The sequence below is a fragment of the Ceratosolen solmsi genome, unplaced genomic scaffold, assembly GCF_000503995.2.
Source record: "Ceratosolen solmsi marchali unplaced genomic scaffold, CerSol_1.0 scaffold19, whole genome shotgun sequence".
Classification (NCBI taxonomy): Eukaryota; Metazoa; Arthropoda; class Insecta; order Hymenoptera; family Agaonidae; genus Ceratosolen; species Ceratosolen solmsi.
In genome coordinates, this window is record NW_011948443.1 from 273,995 (window position 1) to 292,752 (window position 18,758).

An 18,758-nucleotide genomic window follows, 5' to 3' on the forward strand; every position below is an offset into this window, starting at 1 on the left:
GTTATGATCAAAATTTAAAGAATAATTTACTTCTCTATTTTTATTATGAAATTATTATAAAGTAAAATATTAAATTTATAAAAATAAATTTCTTGTAGCTTTCCTTAAACATATTAATTTTTTTCTTGACTACGGCTTATTTTCCAGTGAGCTTTTGGATTTGAAATATATAATTCTTTCATTTCAATAAATTTTAGAGCTTATTTATAGAAATAATTAATTATATATTTTTCATCGAATTCATATAATCTCTTATGAATTATGTGCGTATTTGTAGTAAATAAAATATATATGTAATGTTTTTAATATGTATCAGCATCTACTGTCATTCGTATATCATTGCCACATTTATTCTTTATTCATTATTATTATTTTCTTGAATCCAAATATAAGGTCTAAATTTATAAAAGGGGTAAAACATTAGATGTTTTGTGCATATATAAAAGCCATTTGAATAGATGTATAGATGAATATAACTTAATAGTATTTATCAATCGTAATTTAGTTTTAGCAGTGAATCATGAAGTAATAATTAGATAAATATAATACACCCTTTTATGATCATCGATTGGTGACTATTCTTCTAAGAGAATCATAAAACAATTGAAATAAGAAACATTCAACAAACTAGCTATGAAAATAGATACATAAACATTATACTATTTAAAAAAAAAAATTTTTTTTTTTATTTTTAATAACTCTAAAAAGAATGTGATATTAAAAACTCCTACACTTATATCTGCAATCTGTAATATTTTGCAATTACAGAAATTATAAATTTTCTCCGAAATTTGACACTAGAAATATTATAAAATAATATTTTATATAATATATTATACAATAATAATAAAAAATGTCAAATTCAAAAAACCTTAACGAAAAAATAAATATAGAAACGACGTGTCACAAGGCAGATAAAATGTAAGAATTAAAATTTATTTTAAAAAGAATAATACTATCGATAAAAAAATTAAATATATACAAACCAAAAATTTCATTTTGATTGAGCCAATCCCATGCAGTTATATTATCGTTATTGTTCAATCTAACACACTGAGATGCTATACTTTCTAATACTGGTATTTTGCACAAATTAAAACATTCACATACATCAAGAGCATTAATATATAAACCAGCACTGCACATAATAGAAACAATTTCGGACGGACCTAAGAAATAATAAAAATAAAAGTTTAATATTTGAAAACTTAAAAATTAAAAAATATATAATAATAAAAATATTCTAACATGTTTGCGCTGCAAGATGTATATTTGGATTAAGTCTCGTTAATTTTAATTTAGCATGAGCTATAATATACTCTTCTTTTATCCCTTTTAATTCTAAGACCTCTACTTTCTTTTTAATTCTATATTGTAAAATTTCATTACCACCTGCGCTTCTTTTTTTCCTAAGATTACATTCATCCAATGCATTATGATCAATAACAGGTCGAACGATCCATCTGTATTTATTATTTGCCAGAAATAATGCATTAATACAAGCTAATAGACAATTAGTATGTTTTAAAATAATTGACAATGAATGAGGTTCTTGATTTAAACGTATTGCTTGTTCATACATTATCGATGCAGCTATAAAAAATATACATATTATTCACAGTTACATACGCGCGTGCGCGCGAGCACACACACACACACACACACATATGTGTTTATGTGTGAATGTACAAAGCTTTTTATGTATTAACATATATTCATATACATAAAGTTTATGTAAAAAATACATATTAAAATTTTATATAAATTCATGCACCTTTTCTCACATTTCCATTATTGATATAAAAACTATATAAAAAGTCATAATAATTATTTTCCATTAAATCAACACTTCGAGCTCTAGATTCCATTATTTTTTCGAGATCTTGATACATATCTACATAAGGAAAATCTATAAGATCTATTAATTTTTTTCGGTTAAATAAAGTTATAACTAATTGCCGCAAACAATCAACACGACGTGCAGCATCTGGATTGGTATTTAAACAATTGTAAGCTTCTATATGATGTTGCAAATTCAGATGTTGTGTAAAAACTATGGAATGGAGTGTTGGTAAATTCGGATCATCTTTTTCAGCAATAGTCATTGCGGTCATCGCTAATTCAATTATGCAATCTGATGCATTATGTTGTTCAAATAATTCTATGACTTTTAAGTAGTAGTGAATAAGTGCACCACTTTTCGAAACTATATGAGTTGAAAATAATTTACATAAGTAATCATCAATTAAAACTCCATTTGAAGCTCTTAAAAAATGATCACACGCTTTCTGTGATTCTCCCATCTCTAATAAACTAATTCCAAGAATAAATTCTCTTGAAGCACCATTCCATTCACACCATGTACTAAGTAAGCGAACATATTCTTGCAACAGCAAAAATTGACAACTACATAAAAGCCATTCAGGAAAAAAAAAGTTACCAGATATTGGCCATCTGTAATATTTATTATATAGATTAAGGATTTCAATAAAATATGTGAAAATGTGTACGAAATAATAATTTTATCTCCATAAAAATAATAATTGTATGTGCACATTGCAAAGGATACATTAATTGAGCGATAAAGGTTGCCAGTGTTAACATGCCAGAATGCCAAAAAATTATATTTGAAGTATCAATATTAGTATGATCAACTAAATTATATACATTATATTTAATACAATATTGAATAAAAAATTCTAATAAAGAAAATGATCGTCGCTGTTGACCAATGCATGATCTGCCATTTGGTAATTTTAAAATAGCAAGACGCTGAATGCTTATTTCGCTGAAATATATACAAAATTCTTTGTAAAAATTATATAAGATATTCAAAGAATAAAGTTAACTTACAGTAATGCTTGTGATGGTATGACCGATGTACTCGATGAGCATATCCATATAACAATAAAATATGCTTGAGTTAAAACAACGGTCCTTGGCGCTAGTGATGATTTTATAGAATATAAAGATTGCGAATCAAAGAATTCATGCCGTAATAATATAATTTGTTGTAAAATAAGTAAATTTCTACATATAGAAAAGCGTACAGTAGCAATTTGAGTCACAATTTTTGATAATGTTGAAATGCCTAAATGACTACCGAAAAGGTAATTTATATCCTTTAATATTTTAGAATTTTTTGAATATTTTTTATATAATTCCATTTTGTTAGGTTGTCCAAGATCATATGTAAGAGCTTCTAGCAACATGGACATAGCACTTGATATATCTTTAACACTTTCAAGTTTATGACACAATTTTGATTGAAAATCAAAATCTGAAAACTGAATGTAAGTAATAATATAAGAATTCTGAATATAAGTTTTAATTATTTATATAATAGATTTACATATAAAATAATTCATATTATTTATAAAATAAATTATTGTTTTCAACGGATATTTTTAGACATTTTAAATATTTTATTAAATATTTAATAATTAAAAAAAATTTGTTCACTATGTAGTGTTATAAAAATTTCTCCAATAAATTATTAATAATTATTAACATGAAATTGAATTTAATTTTTATAATTTGAATTTTGTATATTGTTTAGAATTCCATTTATCAGGGTCGAGGGACCACGATGTCTGGGATTAGATTATGTCCACTAGTTTACTGGTGGGAGAAAAATGTAGACAAGTGGAAGGAGCAGCGCTTCGATTCAGTATTCAATACGTTTGACGTGCGCGTTATTGCGTTTTATTTTACAACTTCACTATAATGATTCTACGTTGACGATGAGAATCTTTGAGATCTTGCCGTACCTTGGTTGTTGTCATGTGCTGTCAGCATGCACTACTTGTAAAGGTAGGAAGTCGTAAATCTCCGGATCCTTTTCTGATGGTGCGCTTGGTGGTAGATGTTTGCACGGAGAAGTATCAGGCCGTAAATCCCTCGACACTTCTTCGTGTAGTGCTACGTGGTTGTCTCCTCCTTGATGACTTGTAGACTGGAAGTGTGTGTTGGTATTGAATAAGTGAGTCACCTACAACCGCTTTATGCTCTTGGGCACAATGCCTAAGATTAGATGAAATACTGAGAGTGCGTTAGATTACGCGAGTACTTTCTGTGTGACTAGTTCTTGGCTGAATAGCACCGATCTCGTGGTGCGCTTGCCTTAAATATCCACACGGCAGCTTAGTTAGCTAGGAACAATGGATGCGACTGTCGTGCAAGAAACAAAGGAGGCGATTGTGTACTTGGTTTTTTTTCGGATGTAACAGCTTTTTTCGATGTTCGAGATTGCGAGACCCTTTTTAATGTAATATAATGCGTTTAGATTTTAAAACTTTCTTGCTCACAATTTTCTAGCAATAGTGTCATAAAACATCTGGAAAAACAATGCAATAAATACGGGAAACCCCACTCAGTTAGACATCTGTACGAATTCGTTCCGCTTGGTAATTACTTCAAGCATTACTGCGAGCGAACCTAAGCCTCCTTCCCGCAGCCGCCAAGCTATCTTGCTGTCGCCATGCGTCAGCAGCAACGAGAGGTCTTCTTGCCATGAAGATCAAGAAAAGACTAAGCCCTTAATTAACTATGAAGCCACAAGAGGCGCTGCCCGCGCTCTGCAAGGGAGGAGTCTGATTGGACCAAAAATAAGGGAAGGGGTTCAGGTGAAGTTCATTGTCAGAAAATGTATTTAAGGGGCGCATTTTTCAATATCCTTCACTCTCGATATAGTACACTCATGATACAGTTCATATTCAAATAAGTGTCTAGTGAAAGTCCATTAACACTGTTACGCGAACAGTAGTTCCAAGTCCTGGAAGAACGACATACACCCGTATGTCCATTAACGCAGTTCAAGAAACCGTCGTTACATGTTCAAAGAGAGCGACGACAATCCGCATATCAGAGTCCGGAGACGAATCAGCAATTAGTCTTCGTAAGTAGTATTTTTATTACAATAATTACATATAATTAAGATTCAGAATACGTCTTCGACATTCAACCACGAAGAAGAGGCTCTCACCAGAGAGACAGTGCGGAATACTTCCAAGCTCGTCGTCAAGGTCGCATCATCTGATGCGGGACTTGCCGGCCTTTATCCTCATCTTAGTGAAAAGTCTGACTTATAAATCCACAGCGTGCTAGTCAACGCTCGCAGAAGACCCAAGTAGCAGTATCCTTCATGAGGTAAAAGCCCTTCAAACTTTTACCTCCATCTGAATTTATTGCCGTACGCCAATATCAGGACAAGGTACGCTTGCAACGATACGAGTACATCTCTCAAGTAACAACAGTTACATGTGTCGCGCTACATAACAACCATAACCTCAATTACGCCCGTGCTCATCCAAATAGCGCGAGTGTCGACGAATCAAACTTCGCGCCATTCTGCGCTCATATTAAAACTATCACGCTGCATAGATAAGTATACGTTTGCCACCGCTAACACATTAATCCACCCCAAGAGTCATTTCAATAATTAATAATAGTAACACTAGTCAAGCCTTGTCATCAAATAAATAACAGAATAATCAGCATATACATCAGCCATATTTATATTGTATTATTATAATATCCCTTCCACACAACACCCGTAGTCTCCAAGTTGTCAACGGCATAAATCTGTATCCTTCGAACCGGCCTTGGTAAAACAAGCTGGAACGGCGAATACATTTTGCACACTCGATGTCCAACGACCGTTCGGGTTTTCTCAGAAATGATAACATTCGAAAGATTCTCTAAATCTCGAACACACACACACACACACACACACATATATATGATTTAAAATTACTTAAACGCATTATTATATACATATATAATACATATATAATAGTTATATTTATAAAGATACATTTCATGTTGACTATTGTTTGTGCATTATTTTTGTTACGTGTAACACATATTTAGTAGCTTAAAAGCAGATTCGACTCACTTACTAAAATAATTTGATAGGTGTACCAAAAATTTTACATGAATTTGCTGTTTTTTAATCAATCAACACTTTTATAAATATTTTTAAAAATCACTAATATATCTTTATAATGAATAATTTAATAAGCTTCGTTTTTATAATTAATTGATTTTGATAATTTTAATTTTATTTTTGTACTATTTGCTATTGCAAGTTTAAGATATTATTTATCTATACATATTAATTATAGCCATCTCCTTCAATATGAATTTAACCCCGTGACCTGTTTGTTTCATACTTGTTAAGTCTATCATATATATTAACATACAACTTTTAAACATAATTATATCAATATGTTAATTAATAATTAATAAATAAAATATAAAAAAAACTATTACATATTGTTCGGGATTGAAGCAGTCCCATGAATTTCAAACAAAAGAAAGGCCATGTACGCAGTCCGGCGTACCGCATGTGCGCCTAGACTGACCGCGCGTGCAGCAAGGCTGGCCACCACGTGCGCCTAGGCTGATCCGCACGTGCGGACCGAGGCGGGCACTCGAGAAAATGTTTACAAACAAAACTCGGCAAGTCCGAGCAAGTTTACGATTTGAAATATTATTTACTGCCAGCACTCACAAAAAAGGGACGCCTTCGAAACTTCTAGAAGCTTCGTTTTCTCACGCCAAAGGAAAATTTCTGGAAGGGACGCGCATCGACACTGTTGCCGGCGCTGAAGACGCCGCATGCACATTTAAGCGCAACGCGCCATGAGGCGACGCTCATTCGTAAAGTCACTTCGCTCTCCATCAAGCGTAACTGCCGGTCAGTGCAAGTATACTGTAAAGACGCCGCGTGGCCACATTTTCGGCAGCATAGTAAAGAGTACCCGCGTGCATAGAAAAGATAATCGACAATTCTTTAATAAGTGATTACAGTGAAGCCAATGGAATTGTAATCAAGGGAAACATTACATACACAGCATCGAATCCATCCAACCTGCAGTTCACCAGGTACATATTTATATTAATAAATAAACAAGTCACATCTCTCGCTATTGTCGATCGGGCACACTTACGCTCTCTCGAACTAACCACTCGACATCGTACAGGCCCGCTAGCACACACAGGGCACACTTACGCTCTCTCGAACTAACCACTCGACATCGTACAGGCCCGCTAGCACACACAGGGCACACTTACGCTCTCTCGAACTAACCACTCGACATCGTACAGGCCCGCTAGCACACACAGGGCACACTTACGCTCTCTCGAACTAACCACTCGACATCGTACAGGCCCGCTAGCACACACAGGGCACACTTACGCTCTCTCGAACTAACCACTCGACATCGTACAGGCCCGCTAGCACACACAGGGCACACTTACGCTCTCTCGAACTAACCACTCGACATCGTACAGGCCCGCTAGCACACACAGGGCACACTTACGCTCTCTCGAACTAACCACTCGACATCGTACAGGCCCGCTAGCACACACAGGGCACACTTACGCTCTCTCGAACTAACCACTCGACATGCAACATAACTTCAAAGCAACACAGCAATATCCAAAGAAGCCTTTATAGCAGAAAAATCACAAGAACACATATTTTGAATAATCCAACAGAATTATTTATTTCTACACAACAGTGCAATATTATTACAATTGTTTACACTCATTAAACCTTGTATTTAAAATAAATATATTATATTTTTCAGCCTTGTCCGTTATTGATTTCCTTTAAAATTATCCTGCCGAGAGACTAATCCACTGAACTATTGAATTGGCAGTTCGAGCCATAAGCTAACCCTTTATATCCATAATTGACAGAAATAATAAAACTTCTCTATAATTACTCTTTAAGGTTTCTAATAATTTTCAATTTGTATAGAAATAATTTGATCTCAATTTTCTGTAATAATTTTAATATTGATCTCATGCATATTTTCATCTACTTTTCAAGAAAACAACTTTAGCAATGATTTTAAAATAATATTTCTCATTTTTATTATTATTCGGAACATTACATTGATTTGAACAAACAAATAAATCAATCTAATAAATATATCCTCATTCACAGTTAAACAAATTAAATTAAATTTCTAAATTTTTTAAGTGTTTTATTATCGATATTGAAGTATATCCTAATTTATTTATAAAATAAGACAGATACTTAAATACTACTAGCTTATAAAAATTAAACTTACCTGTTCATCTCCTTCAAATATGAATTTAGATAATAAATTACGTATAATAACATCTGGACCTTTTAAATGATATAGTTTTTTTTCAAAAGTAATTTTAAAGTCGTCCGATAATTGTTCGTCTAAAATAACTAATGCCGACATTAAAGTTATAACATCTTGGCATATCTCAAGATCCTGCGATATAATAGGAGTAGTTTTAAATCTGGATACATAGGATTTTTCGTTGCATAATATCATATGTTCTAATGCCTCCATCGGTCTAAGCAAGGAAAACGAGGATTTTTTAAGAAGAATAATTCCACAAACATTTGGCAATAACAATAGGCCTACCGGCCGTGATCCATTTGAATGATATTGTAGAACGCATGAATAAAATTTAGACCAACATCGATTAACTATTTCTAGATATTCTTCATCTTTCAATTCGTAATCCATGACTTCATTTTGTATTTCTGCTTCTACAGCCATACAAACTCTTTCTTTCAGTAATGTAAGAGATAACTTAACATCTGACAAAAAATTAGACCTTTGATAAATATTTAGAGCACGACTAATGTTTAGTAATGAAAATTGTCCGGGATGAAATATATAATTGATATATGCTTGTCGAGGATCAGTCCCAGAATCGCTAATTATGTAATCCTTATCTGGAGGATGTATCAATACAGCTGATTCCCATTCGTAATTATATTGACTATTTGGTAATGGTAATTTTGTATGTGTAACGGCGATAGTATCAATATCAGTTGTTCGCCAAGTTGCCCACAGACGAGTTAATGTAAATGAAAAGTCTACCAGATGTTGCTGAAAAAGTTTTTATTAAAAAGAAATTAAAAAATAAAGAGTAGAAAATTTCGTACTATGGTATATATTATTCATGATTTGATTAACATACATATTTGTAAATATAGAAATTGATTAGTTATGATGAATTACGAAATAATTAATTTATTTTAAATTATAAATTGCTCTAATTCAACAATGAAAAATTGTTTTTTATAATTACGATAAAATATATCAAATGATTTTTCCATATATTTATGAATAAACTGTAAATATTTTAATTCCTTTTTTCCAAGAAAACCATAAGACCTACATATTTTATATATTACATACAAAAGCTTAAAATTAAAAAGAAAAGCGTACAGTTGTAAAGATATGGATAAATTGACTAAATATATAAAAACTTATTATTTCATATACTCTTTTTTAAATTATATAAGGATAAAAATGTACATATCAGTGGCATATTTCACATCATAGTCATATTTCTGTAAAAATTTAAATAACATTACTTTTTCAGAATATATAATAAATTTCCATAAAATATATTTCTATTTATTTGTTTACTTAAATTAATATTTTATACACGGAATTGAAATTCAGTCTGTTTAAATTTCTAGCATGGATGAAAAATATCAAATTTTGTTGATGATAACAAATGTTAATCATTTTATATTTAATATTTTCTTAAATTATCCGTTAATTAATAATAAAGTTAAATATAATTTAGTATTAAAGTTAAAAATTTCTGATATAAAAACTTTTATTATTTTATCTAAATACTAATATATTTTAAAGAAATATCCAATAATAGCTATTTAAGTATTTAATTTTTCATTTTATGTTATTATGTTAATATTCAAAATATTAATTAACTAAGTAATGAATAATAATAATAATTTGAATACCAAAATTAACTTTAATAAAACATATAAAAGATAAAAGTAGTAATACATAAAAAAAATGGTTACATTTTATTTAATAATGCATAAAATACAATATCAATTTTTTTAACAAAAAAGTTATTATACAATTATTAAAATTCTATCATTTAATCAATTTTACAATATTAAATATTAGTCCTTATTACAATTTTATAATTTATAAAAAATATTTAAAAAATAATTTTTAAATCTTATAAATTATAAAATTAGATTAACAAGATAGATCATATTTTTCAAACAACTAATTATTTTAGTTATTAAATACTTAACATTAATCATCAGAAATATGAAATATTATACATTATAAATAATTGCTTATTAATGTAAAAAACTTCATTATTAATAAAATGAGATAAAATGATATTAGTTTATAGTCAAATTTATGACGAATATAAAATATTATAGCAATAGAAAATATTTTCTATATTTTTGAGCGACTGAAAATATATCTTCTCAAAATCACGTTTTAAAAACATATGAAAACAACTAAAATTGAAATTTTAATTAGTTGAATTTTTTAATAAATTTTATTTTAGATAAATTTTGAGATTTTTTTTTTAATTCAATTTGATCATAATACAATATTAGTTTTTTTGCTTTTAGAGTATTTTTATATATCAATGCTATATATTTTTATACTCAATTTTTATTCTTACATATGTATGTAAAAAAATTTAAATTAACCTCATTTTTACAAAATCAGTTACAAATATGATAAAAAATACCATAAAAAATAAGATATTTTTTTCAAAACCAATAAAAGATAAAAAAAATACTATAAATACTTTATACTTACTTCAGACCCATATAAAGTACAAACCCGAGCTAGTTTAAATCCACCACATTCTTGAATTAATTTCCAAATACAAAATTCTGATCTTATATCAAGCTTCAAATATGTACACAAAAATAATTCATTTTGTGTATTAACTGTTTTTTTTAATCCATGATTTTGATAACTTTGAACAGGTACTCGATTATTTATGGCTACATCTACCACCACCATGCACTGAGTTTTATTACATGACCACATACGTAAATGTCCTTCACGACAAAGTGCGAATAAATAGATATCATTTTCGATTGGATGAATAACTAATGACATAGCTGCTTCAATTTCTAGTGCTCTTCCTCGAAAAGCTGTAGCAATTCCACTCAAAAAACGAGGAACTATTGACTCATGTTTGAGCTCACTAGAATGTACCAAACCTGTAACTGTATCCATACGTACTAATTGTATCATTCCTGAATTATAAGCAATGACAAATACTGCCTCTTCCTGAGGTATAGTTAACCATGATGCCGCTGCATGTGCTACTGGAGAATCTGTAAGAATATAATTAGAAAATTATTTATTTAAAAAAAATAAATAAGTCATATTTATCAAAGAGAATAATAGTTAAAAATTTCATAAGTCTAAAAAAAAAATACATTACTAAAATCAATTTGAAATATCTATATTTACATATCTACTATCTATACTGTTTGGAATTCCAGCCCCAGTATGATCGCAGATCACGGTAGATGGATTAGACCGTACCACCGGTTTAATGGTGACGGGGGCGGGATGAGTGAGAGGTTAATACATTAACTCAGAGCCAACATAATTGGTTTTTAGTGACCTTCATTTAAGTAGTTATTACAGTGATGTTGGTGTTACTGATTGTAGTGAGAATTGTTGAGTTTGCAGTAACTAGGCAGTTATCCGTTAGGAACGTCGTCTGGAACTGCAAGTCTAAGAAGGTAAATTGGGAGTACTGGGCACGTGCTTTAGTCCCTAAATTAAAGGAGTCTCTCCAGTTCGAGAATCATTAAATATTAGATTCGACTATGGCTTTTTGGAGAGCCCTGTTGAGCTTGCGACTTTCTTGATGACAATCAATTTTATGGCTCGTTGTTCGGCCCGCGAATTCTTGTCATTCGGTGACAAATTAGCAACGCATTGTTCGGATTATGAATGCTTAGTCGCTTGAGTCGGCGCTAGAATTGTACTGAGCGTTGTCCGGCTCGCGACTACTTAGGCGTTTGAATCGGCGATAGATTTTACTGAACAAGATTCGGCTCGTGAAGGTAGTAGAGACTATTACGAATTGTCAACGCCCGTTTATGTGGTTGGATCAGAACCACTCGTTGCGGTGTGACCGATAATATGATCGCAGTGCCGTAGTAATGATTTGGCGGGGACCACTAGTCATTATCGGCGCCCTCTTTAGCGGTCTGATAAGAATCATGTTGCGTCAAAAATCAAGAATCAAATTACATGTAGTATAAATAAGATGCTGGAAATGCCAGTCTACGTCGTCGTCTTCAATGCGCTCTGACTAGCGCCACGTTGGGGAGGACGCACCGATAGCTGACCAGCAATAATAATAATAGAATAATCAATGTAAATAATGAATATACTTTGCACGGATTCCCTTAGACGAGTTCAACTTTCACTGATATGACTGGCGCTAGTTTCACTTGAGTTATTCAACAAGACTGTTTCTCTTCTCCATTCGTTGCTTCTTAAATACGATTGCGTACATTTAGTGTTATAAATTCTTGGAGGCTTTAGTGAATTATCTGGAAGGAAGCTTTGATAAATTCAAGAAGTTTCTTTTGTTGCTATGCAGACAAAGTGCGCGGCTAAATTTCCAGTGAAATTTTCGTAACGTATAATTCGAATATTGCACCTTAATCTAAATGTGATATATCGAAATCGTATTTTAACAAACAATAAATTCTTATTTTTTGTTGGGTGGTTCAATCCTGAACATATACATTTATATATATACGTTTGGAAATATTATTTTATTTATTAATTATTTTATTTATTATCTCTACTTATTCATCTCTGTAAATTGAAATCTTTAAATGTGAGAAATATGTAATAAATCTGTAGATATTAATAAAAATGAATTTATACGAAATATTGCTGATAATATTTAGCAAATTCTTTTTGATAAAGCTGATATAACTTATATGAATATATTTGAATACGATGAAATAAATAATTATTAATACAAAAAATCATAAATAGCTATACTATTTGATTGAATAAATAATTAATTATAACATAATTGAGTTTTTTAGATTAATACAAAATTAAATCAATATTTGAATACTCTGTTTATTCTTATGTTCAATTATTTTAATTTGTTCATTAGCAACAAAGATCAGTATTACCAACCAATCTCGGGATGAATTTCTAATATTAATGAAGTCTTTGTACTAAATTTACAGCTGTATGTTCTACTACTATGAAAAAAGTATCTACTAAATCTCAAGTTCATTTTATGTCAAGGTTCCAGCATGCTGATATGATGGAATTGATATGTCGTTTTGGCTTATAAGTATCTTATTAATAAGGACTAATTTTATTTTACATATTTTTTGGCAAAGCAGGAAAGTATCAATTAAAAAAGACCAAAATATTTTGATTTTTTATTATATGAAACTAGAACATAGTAATAGAAAAGGATTGTTTAAATACTTTTAATATTATAAATCAATGAAATTGTTAATAATAATATTCAAAATACTGTTTGAAATATCAATAGCATAAAAATATATCACAGAATATATATTGGTTTTCTATATATTTAAGATCATCAAACTTACACTATTAATTCTCTGTAAAATAGTAATTTCATTAGTTAATATTATAATTTGTCCTTACACTCTTTGGCATGATATAATTATTTATATCTAATAATGTTACTATATATAACAATCATTATGATAATTTTATGATGAAAATTGAAATTAGATTTATTTTGCAAAGTTTACTTTATCCTTTTCCTTGTAATGCTACTTTATTTTTATTAGAATTTTTAGAAATCATTTAAATAAAACCTATAATTATTATTTTGTTTATATATTTTTTTATATTATATTAAGCTATTAGTATTTACTTCCTACTTCATATGTATAAGTTATATGTACATTGCTATATAGTGAAGCCTCTATTAATAAAAGATGGATCAAATATTACCAAACAAACGAAAGATATTATAAGCCTCTTGATGATATTTAAATCATAGCTTATTCTATCTGCAATAATGTGATTATATCTTCCCTTATCTTCAAGGAAACAGATATTTTCAAAAACCTTAGAACCATTATTTTATAATTTCTTAATACCACCTTTAATATCTCTTCGGATACGATTTTCCTTCACAACTATACTGATTTTTAAAGTCTTTTATTTGCAAGTTAACCATTTTATTGAAAAAAATTTGCTATATTTCATTGAAATTTTACTTTTATATTTTCATTCTTTTATACATGATTTTTGTTACTTTCACTAACCAATTTTACTAGTTTCATTTAATTACTTGAGATGACTAGTAATAACCTTTTCTTTAAAGATATATTCTTGATTCAGGAATTCTAACTTCTTGTTTTGAGGTTCCTGTTTTGTACTTCTACTCAATTTTTGTAGTAAATGTTATACTATACTAATTATATACATATCAAATACTAATAACAATCAGATTGATCAACTAATTATTAAAATTATATTAGTTGAAACAAATTTGAGATATATTTAATAAAATCGTTAATATTACTATAACTTTATACATAAAAATTCATAAATTTGAGCGACTTTAAAGTGTTAATAAAATATGAAAAGCCTTAGAGTGAAAACAAATAAGATATTATATTGTTACAAAATCTTTCCTTTATTGTTGAATTGATTTTGTATACCACATTATTTAAATGGTAAAATATATATACAACATTAAGAAATAAAATAATATTTTCTTACTTGTTGAACTTGCATTAGGAATTAAACGAAATATGTGAGGATCTCTAGTATTAGAAATTAATATTTCACTGAAAATTGATTGAAGAGTAACATCAACATGTGATAATAATATTTCTTCCTGAAAAATAAATGATTTATAAATATTTTCATAATTATTCTTTTTCTTAATTTTTATAACATAATATATTGTCTTACTTGCTTTTCAACTTTGCTTGGATGTGGAAACGAAAGTTTATGTATACTTGAAACAGTTACTATTAAAATTATAACAGAATTAATTGTTTCGTGAACAGAAATTCCATCAAGTATTGGAGTATCAGTAAATTTATATCTGATTCTACTATTGATAAGATTAACATCAAGACTATGTTCCACCAATTCTAATACATCATGTATAATACGCCAGAAAATAAAACGGTTTCGTGTAAAATATTTGGTCGAATCTTTATAGCAATATCCTCCAGCTCTTTCAGGTACTTTGATATCTTGTAAAGTACTTTGACTACCACCTATAAAAAGTTTTATTATTATTGAAATAAGTAATAAGTAAATAAGTAAAACATTATTAAACAAAACTTCAATTTTATTTTAAAAAGAAATATAGGTTCAATAATTTTGAAAAAGTTCTATTCATACATAAAAAAACATAAATATAAAAAATTTATGCAAAATTAAATGTATTATTCGATTACTTTGTATCTAAAATAATTAATATTTTTATGCGCAAATATTTAAATTAATTTTGGTATAGATACATTTGAAATCACTAAATGTATACATTTTATAAACAATTTCGCCAGAACGAAAATGATATAATTTTTATTTAAATTTAATCAATTATATTAAACTTTTCTGGATATAAGAATTGTTTTATAAATTCATTAATATAAAATTTATTTTATGTAATATAGTTCACCTGTATTCAAAATAATTTCTTTCCATTTTTCCGGCCAAGTTTGATCGGGTATAATTTCTCGATAACCTAACATATATTCCATTTTATTTTAAATTCAAATTATATATCTATGAACAATGATTAAATGTCTAAATAATATATGTATAAATATACGAAAACACTATAAAATTGCTAAACCAAATTAATATTTATGAAACTTGTGTATTTCAAATAGCATTAATTAACACTTCGATATATTGTTTTTTTTTTTTAATATTATAATTTGTAATCAACAAGTTCGACTAGCCTATTTTTTATCTGTAAAACCAATAATTAAATTCAAAGGTAGATAGTACTTTCATGTTTTATTAAAGATACGTAATAATGGTCTAATATGATTGGTTCTTTATAAAATATTCAACAGAAAAACTGAACTACATATAGAAATAGTAACAATTTGTAATTCAATATAACATTTAAAGAATTAATTTTAATTGCTATAATCTATTTCTACAAAAATAAAATAAATAAAAAGTTATAATTAATTGTAATTAATTATAATTATATTATATATAAAATAAAAAATCTATAAAAAATAGATTCATGTAATATGATTTTAATGATAATATAATAAAATTTTGATAGAAAATAAATAATATATTGTTTAAAGGTATCAGTTTCAATTTAATACAGAAAATAATATTACACCATACTGAAAACAATTAATTTATATTATGATCGAACATGAATGATAAAGTATTTCTATGTCATACTTTTCTATTAAAATACCATATAAATAAAAAAAAATTTAAAACAATAAAAATCAGATAAATAGCATGTGGTATTCGAATGTTTACTCTTTTTTTTTATACCTATATATTTATATAAGTTTGCATTTGAATTAACTGATCTGCAGTGGTGATATATTAGTAGCCTTCGCATAATGACGCATTTAGGCTCAAGTGATCCTGCTAACATTAATAAGACATCTAAAAATATGTACAAAATGTCCAAAAATTATGAATACTACAAAGTAAATTTTTTTTTATTATTATCAATCTATTGAACCTGCACATAAAACTAAATAAGATAACTAATAATAATAAAAATTATGATTACAAAATTGTACATAACAATTTGAAGTGCATTTGAAAACTAGCGCTTTAAGGGTATGGTATAAAATAATTGCTTAAAAATTAAAAAATACAAGTATTGATTTATAATATTTGTTACTTAATAGAAAATTTAATAATCTGATCGTTTGAGTAGTAAAACAATGATGTAACACTATGAATTTTGAATAGAGATCTTGAAATAACCGTTAGTGTCATTATACAAAGTATCTTTAAACTTACACTAAAAAAATAAAGCTTAATATTTTATGAATATACTTATACATGTATTAATTAATAAAAAATAAGTGTTTAGTAAGCGATATTCATGATTACACAAGAAATATAACGTAATCTTGCAATATGGTTTAATTAATGATCAAATAAGAATATTTAAATTTTGAACTGTTTCAAAAAACAGTTTTCTTAAACGTAATTCTGAAGATTGATTATGACTGATTTTTTTTAATAAATTTTTTTTTTCTCATTTGTATTAAAGATACTGTTTTAGTATTAATTTATATAAAACCCTTTAAAATTTAAACGTTTTTCACATTCAATCTATTGCATACACGCACACACACACGCGCACACACACACATATATTAAGATTATTTTTATCTACAAAAATTACCTTTAAAATAAATGATACACTTTTAAATAATTCATTATATAATTTAAATAATCATTATATTTGATATTAAATAATAATTTATTAATTAATACTAAATAAAATTAAGTATTGAATAGATTATTAAGATTTTTCTATTTATATATTTTATAATTTCGAATATTAATATAATAAATATTATTTGTATTTAAATATATTTTAATATAATTAATATGTTTTCAATGCCTACTGCATTTGAAATATCATATTCTAAAGAGGCAAGTAAATATTATTAAATAATAAAATAACAATAAAGTTTTTGCTTTTTTGTTTCTTTTGAAGACCATAAATATGTGTATAAATTTATATTAATTAACACATGCTTCAAAAGGGATATCGTGTAATTTTTATAAAGTAATAATAGTCATTATAAGTAGTTATTTATGACGGTAGTAAATATTTATTAGTAAATATAAATTTTATAAGTTCTATTAATGAAACAGTAATTTATTAATATATAATTATCATCATTTTAAGTAATTATAAAATTTTTAATTAATAAATGATCCAACGCTGAAAATATTAATTAAATTTAATTAAAACAATACTAAAGTAATAAAATTATATTTTAATTTCTTATTAATTATTAATGTTATTTTATATCCTTTTTGCATTTAATAAATAATTCAGTTGTAATATGTACATTATTTTCTATAAATAATACATATTACAGTTCAGTACTGAAAAATCAAACTGGAGCTGATGAAGTATATAATTAGCCGTTTCAAACAATATTTTAAAAATAAAAACAGAGCAATGTTAGGTATGTAGAATTTGTTGATGCAATATTTATTATAGATGATAAAACATTTCAAAACTTAAAATTTAAAAAAAAAAAAAAATTGATTATAATTTCACACTGCACTTGCCCTATTGCAAGTAATATTGGTTATTATTATTATTATTATTATTTATTATTATTTTTTTTTTTATTATTATTATTTATTATGATTATATTACTTATAATAATTCTACGTTGACGATGAGAATGGCTGATATCTTTCCGAACTTTGGTTGTTACCATGTGGTGTTAGTATATACTACATGTAGAGGTAGGAGGTCGTAAATCTCTGGATCCTCTCGACGCAGTGAGCTTGATAGTAGATTATTACACTGAGAAGTGTGACGTAAATCTCTAGACACCTCTTCATGTAGTGCCACGTGGTGGTAACATGATTCCTGGTCACCTCCTTGATGTCATGTGGTGTGGATGTGTTAAGAATTATTCCGGTACCTTGATGTGGCGTTGAGTGGGGTTTACTTGCACTGACTCGTGGAAGCGAACACTTGCTAATCTCGTCCTATAACCGCTTCGTATGCTCGCACATTATGTGTGTGGTTCTTTACTGAGAGTACACTCTGGAACTGCGTGTGAGGTCCCTTACTGGGAGTTTACCTGTAACCGCATTGTACGATATGGCACTATGCGTGAAGTTTGATGTTGAGTAGTTACACGAAACTTTCTTCCTTGTCGTTCCTTCTATGAAAGCGCGTGTTCCTTTCATGGCGTCCCTAGT

General features: G+C 28.1%; 1 protein-coding gene across 1 annotated transcript in view; it reads right to left on the reverse strand.

Annotated features, from left to right (window-relative positions):
• Window positions 1-15,685, reverse strand: part of Nup160 (nuclear pore complex protein Nup160) — a 28,985-nt gene extending 13,300 nt beyond the window's left edge. Inside the window, exons 1-10 of the mRNA XM_011504128.1 lie at window positions 15,481-15,685; window positions 14,760-15,073; window positions 14,565-14,682; window positions 10,608-11,137; window positions 8,085-8,888; window positions 2,854-3,287; window positions 2,570-2,788; window positions 1,775-2,454; window positions 1,249-1,593; window positions 987-1,169 (exon numbers count right to left, since the gene is read on the reverse strand). Coding sequence (XP_011502430.1) covers window positions 987-1,169; window positions 1,249-1,593; window positions 1,775-2,454; window positions 2,570-2,788; window positions 2,854-3,287; window positions 8,085-8,888; window positions 10,608-11,137; window positions 14,565-14,682; window positions 14,760-15,073; window positions 15,481-15,562 — 3,709 coding nt within the window. The 5' untranslated portion in view covers window positions 15,563-15,685. The remainder of the gene's footprint in view (window positions 1-986; window positions 1,170-1,248; window positions 1,594-1,774; window positions 2,455-2,569; window positions 2,789-2,853; window positions 3,288-8,084; window positions 8,889-10,607; window positions 11,138-14,564; window positions 14,683-14,759; window positions 15,074-15,480) is intronic.
• Window positions 15,686-18,758: the final 3,073 nt, after the last annotated feature.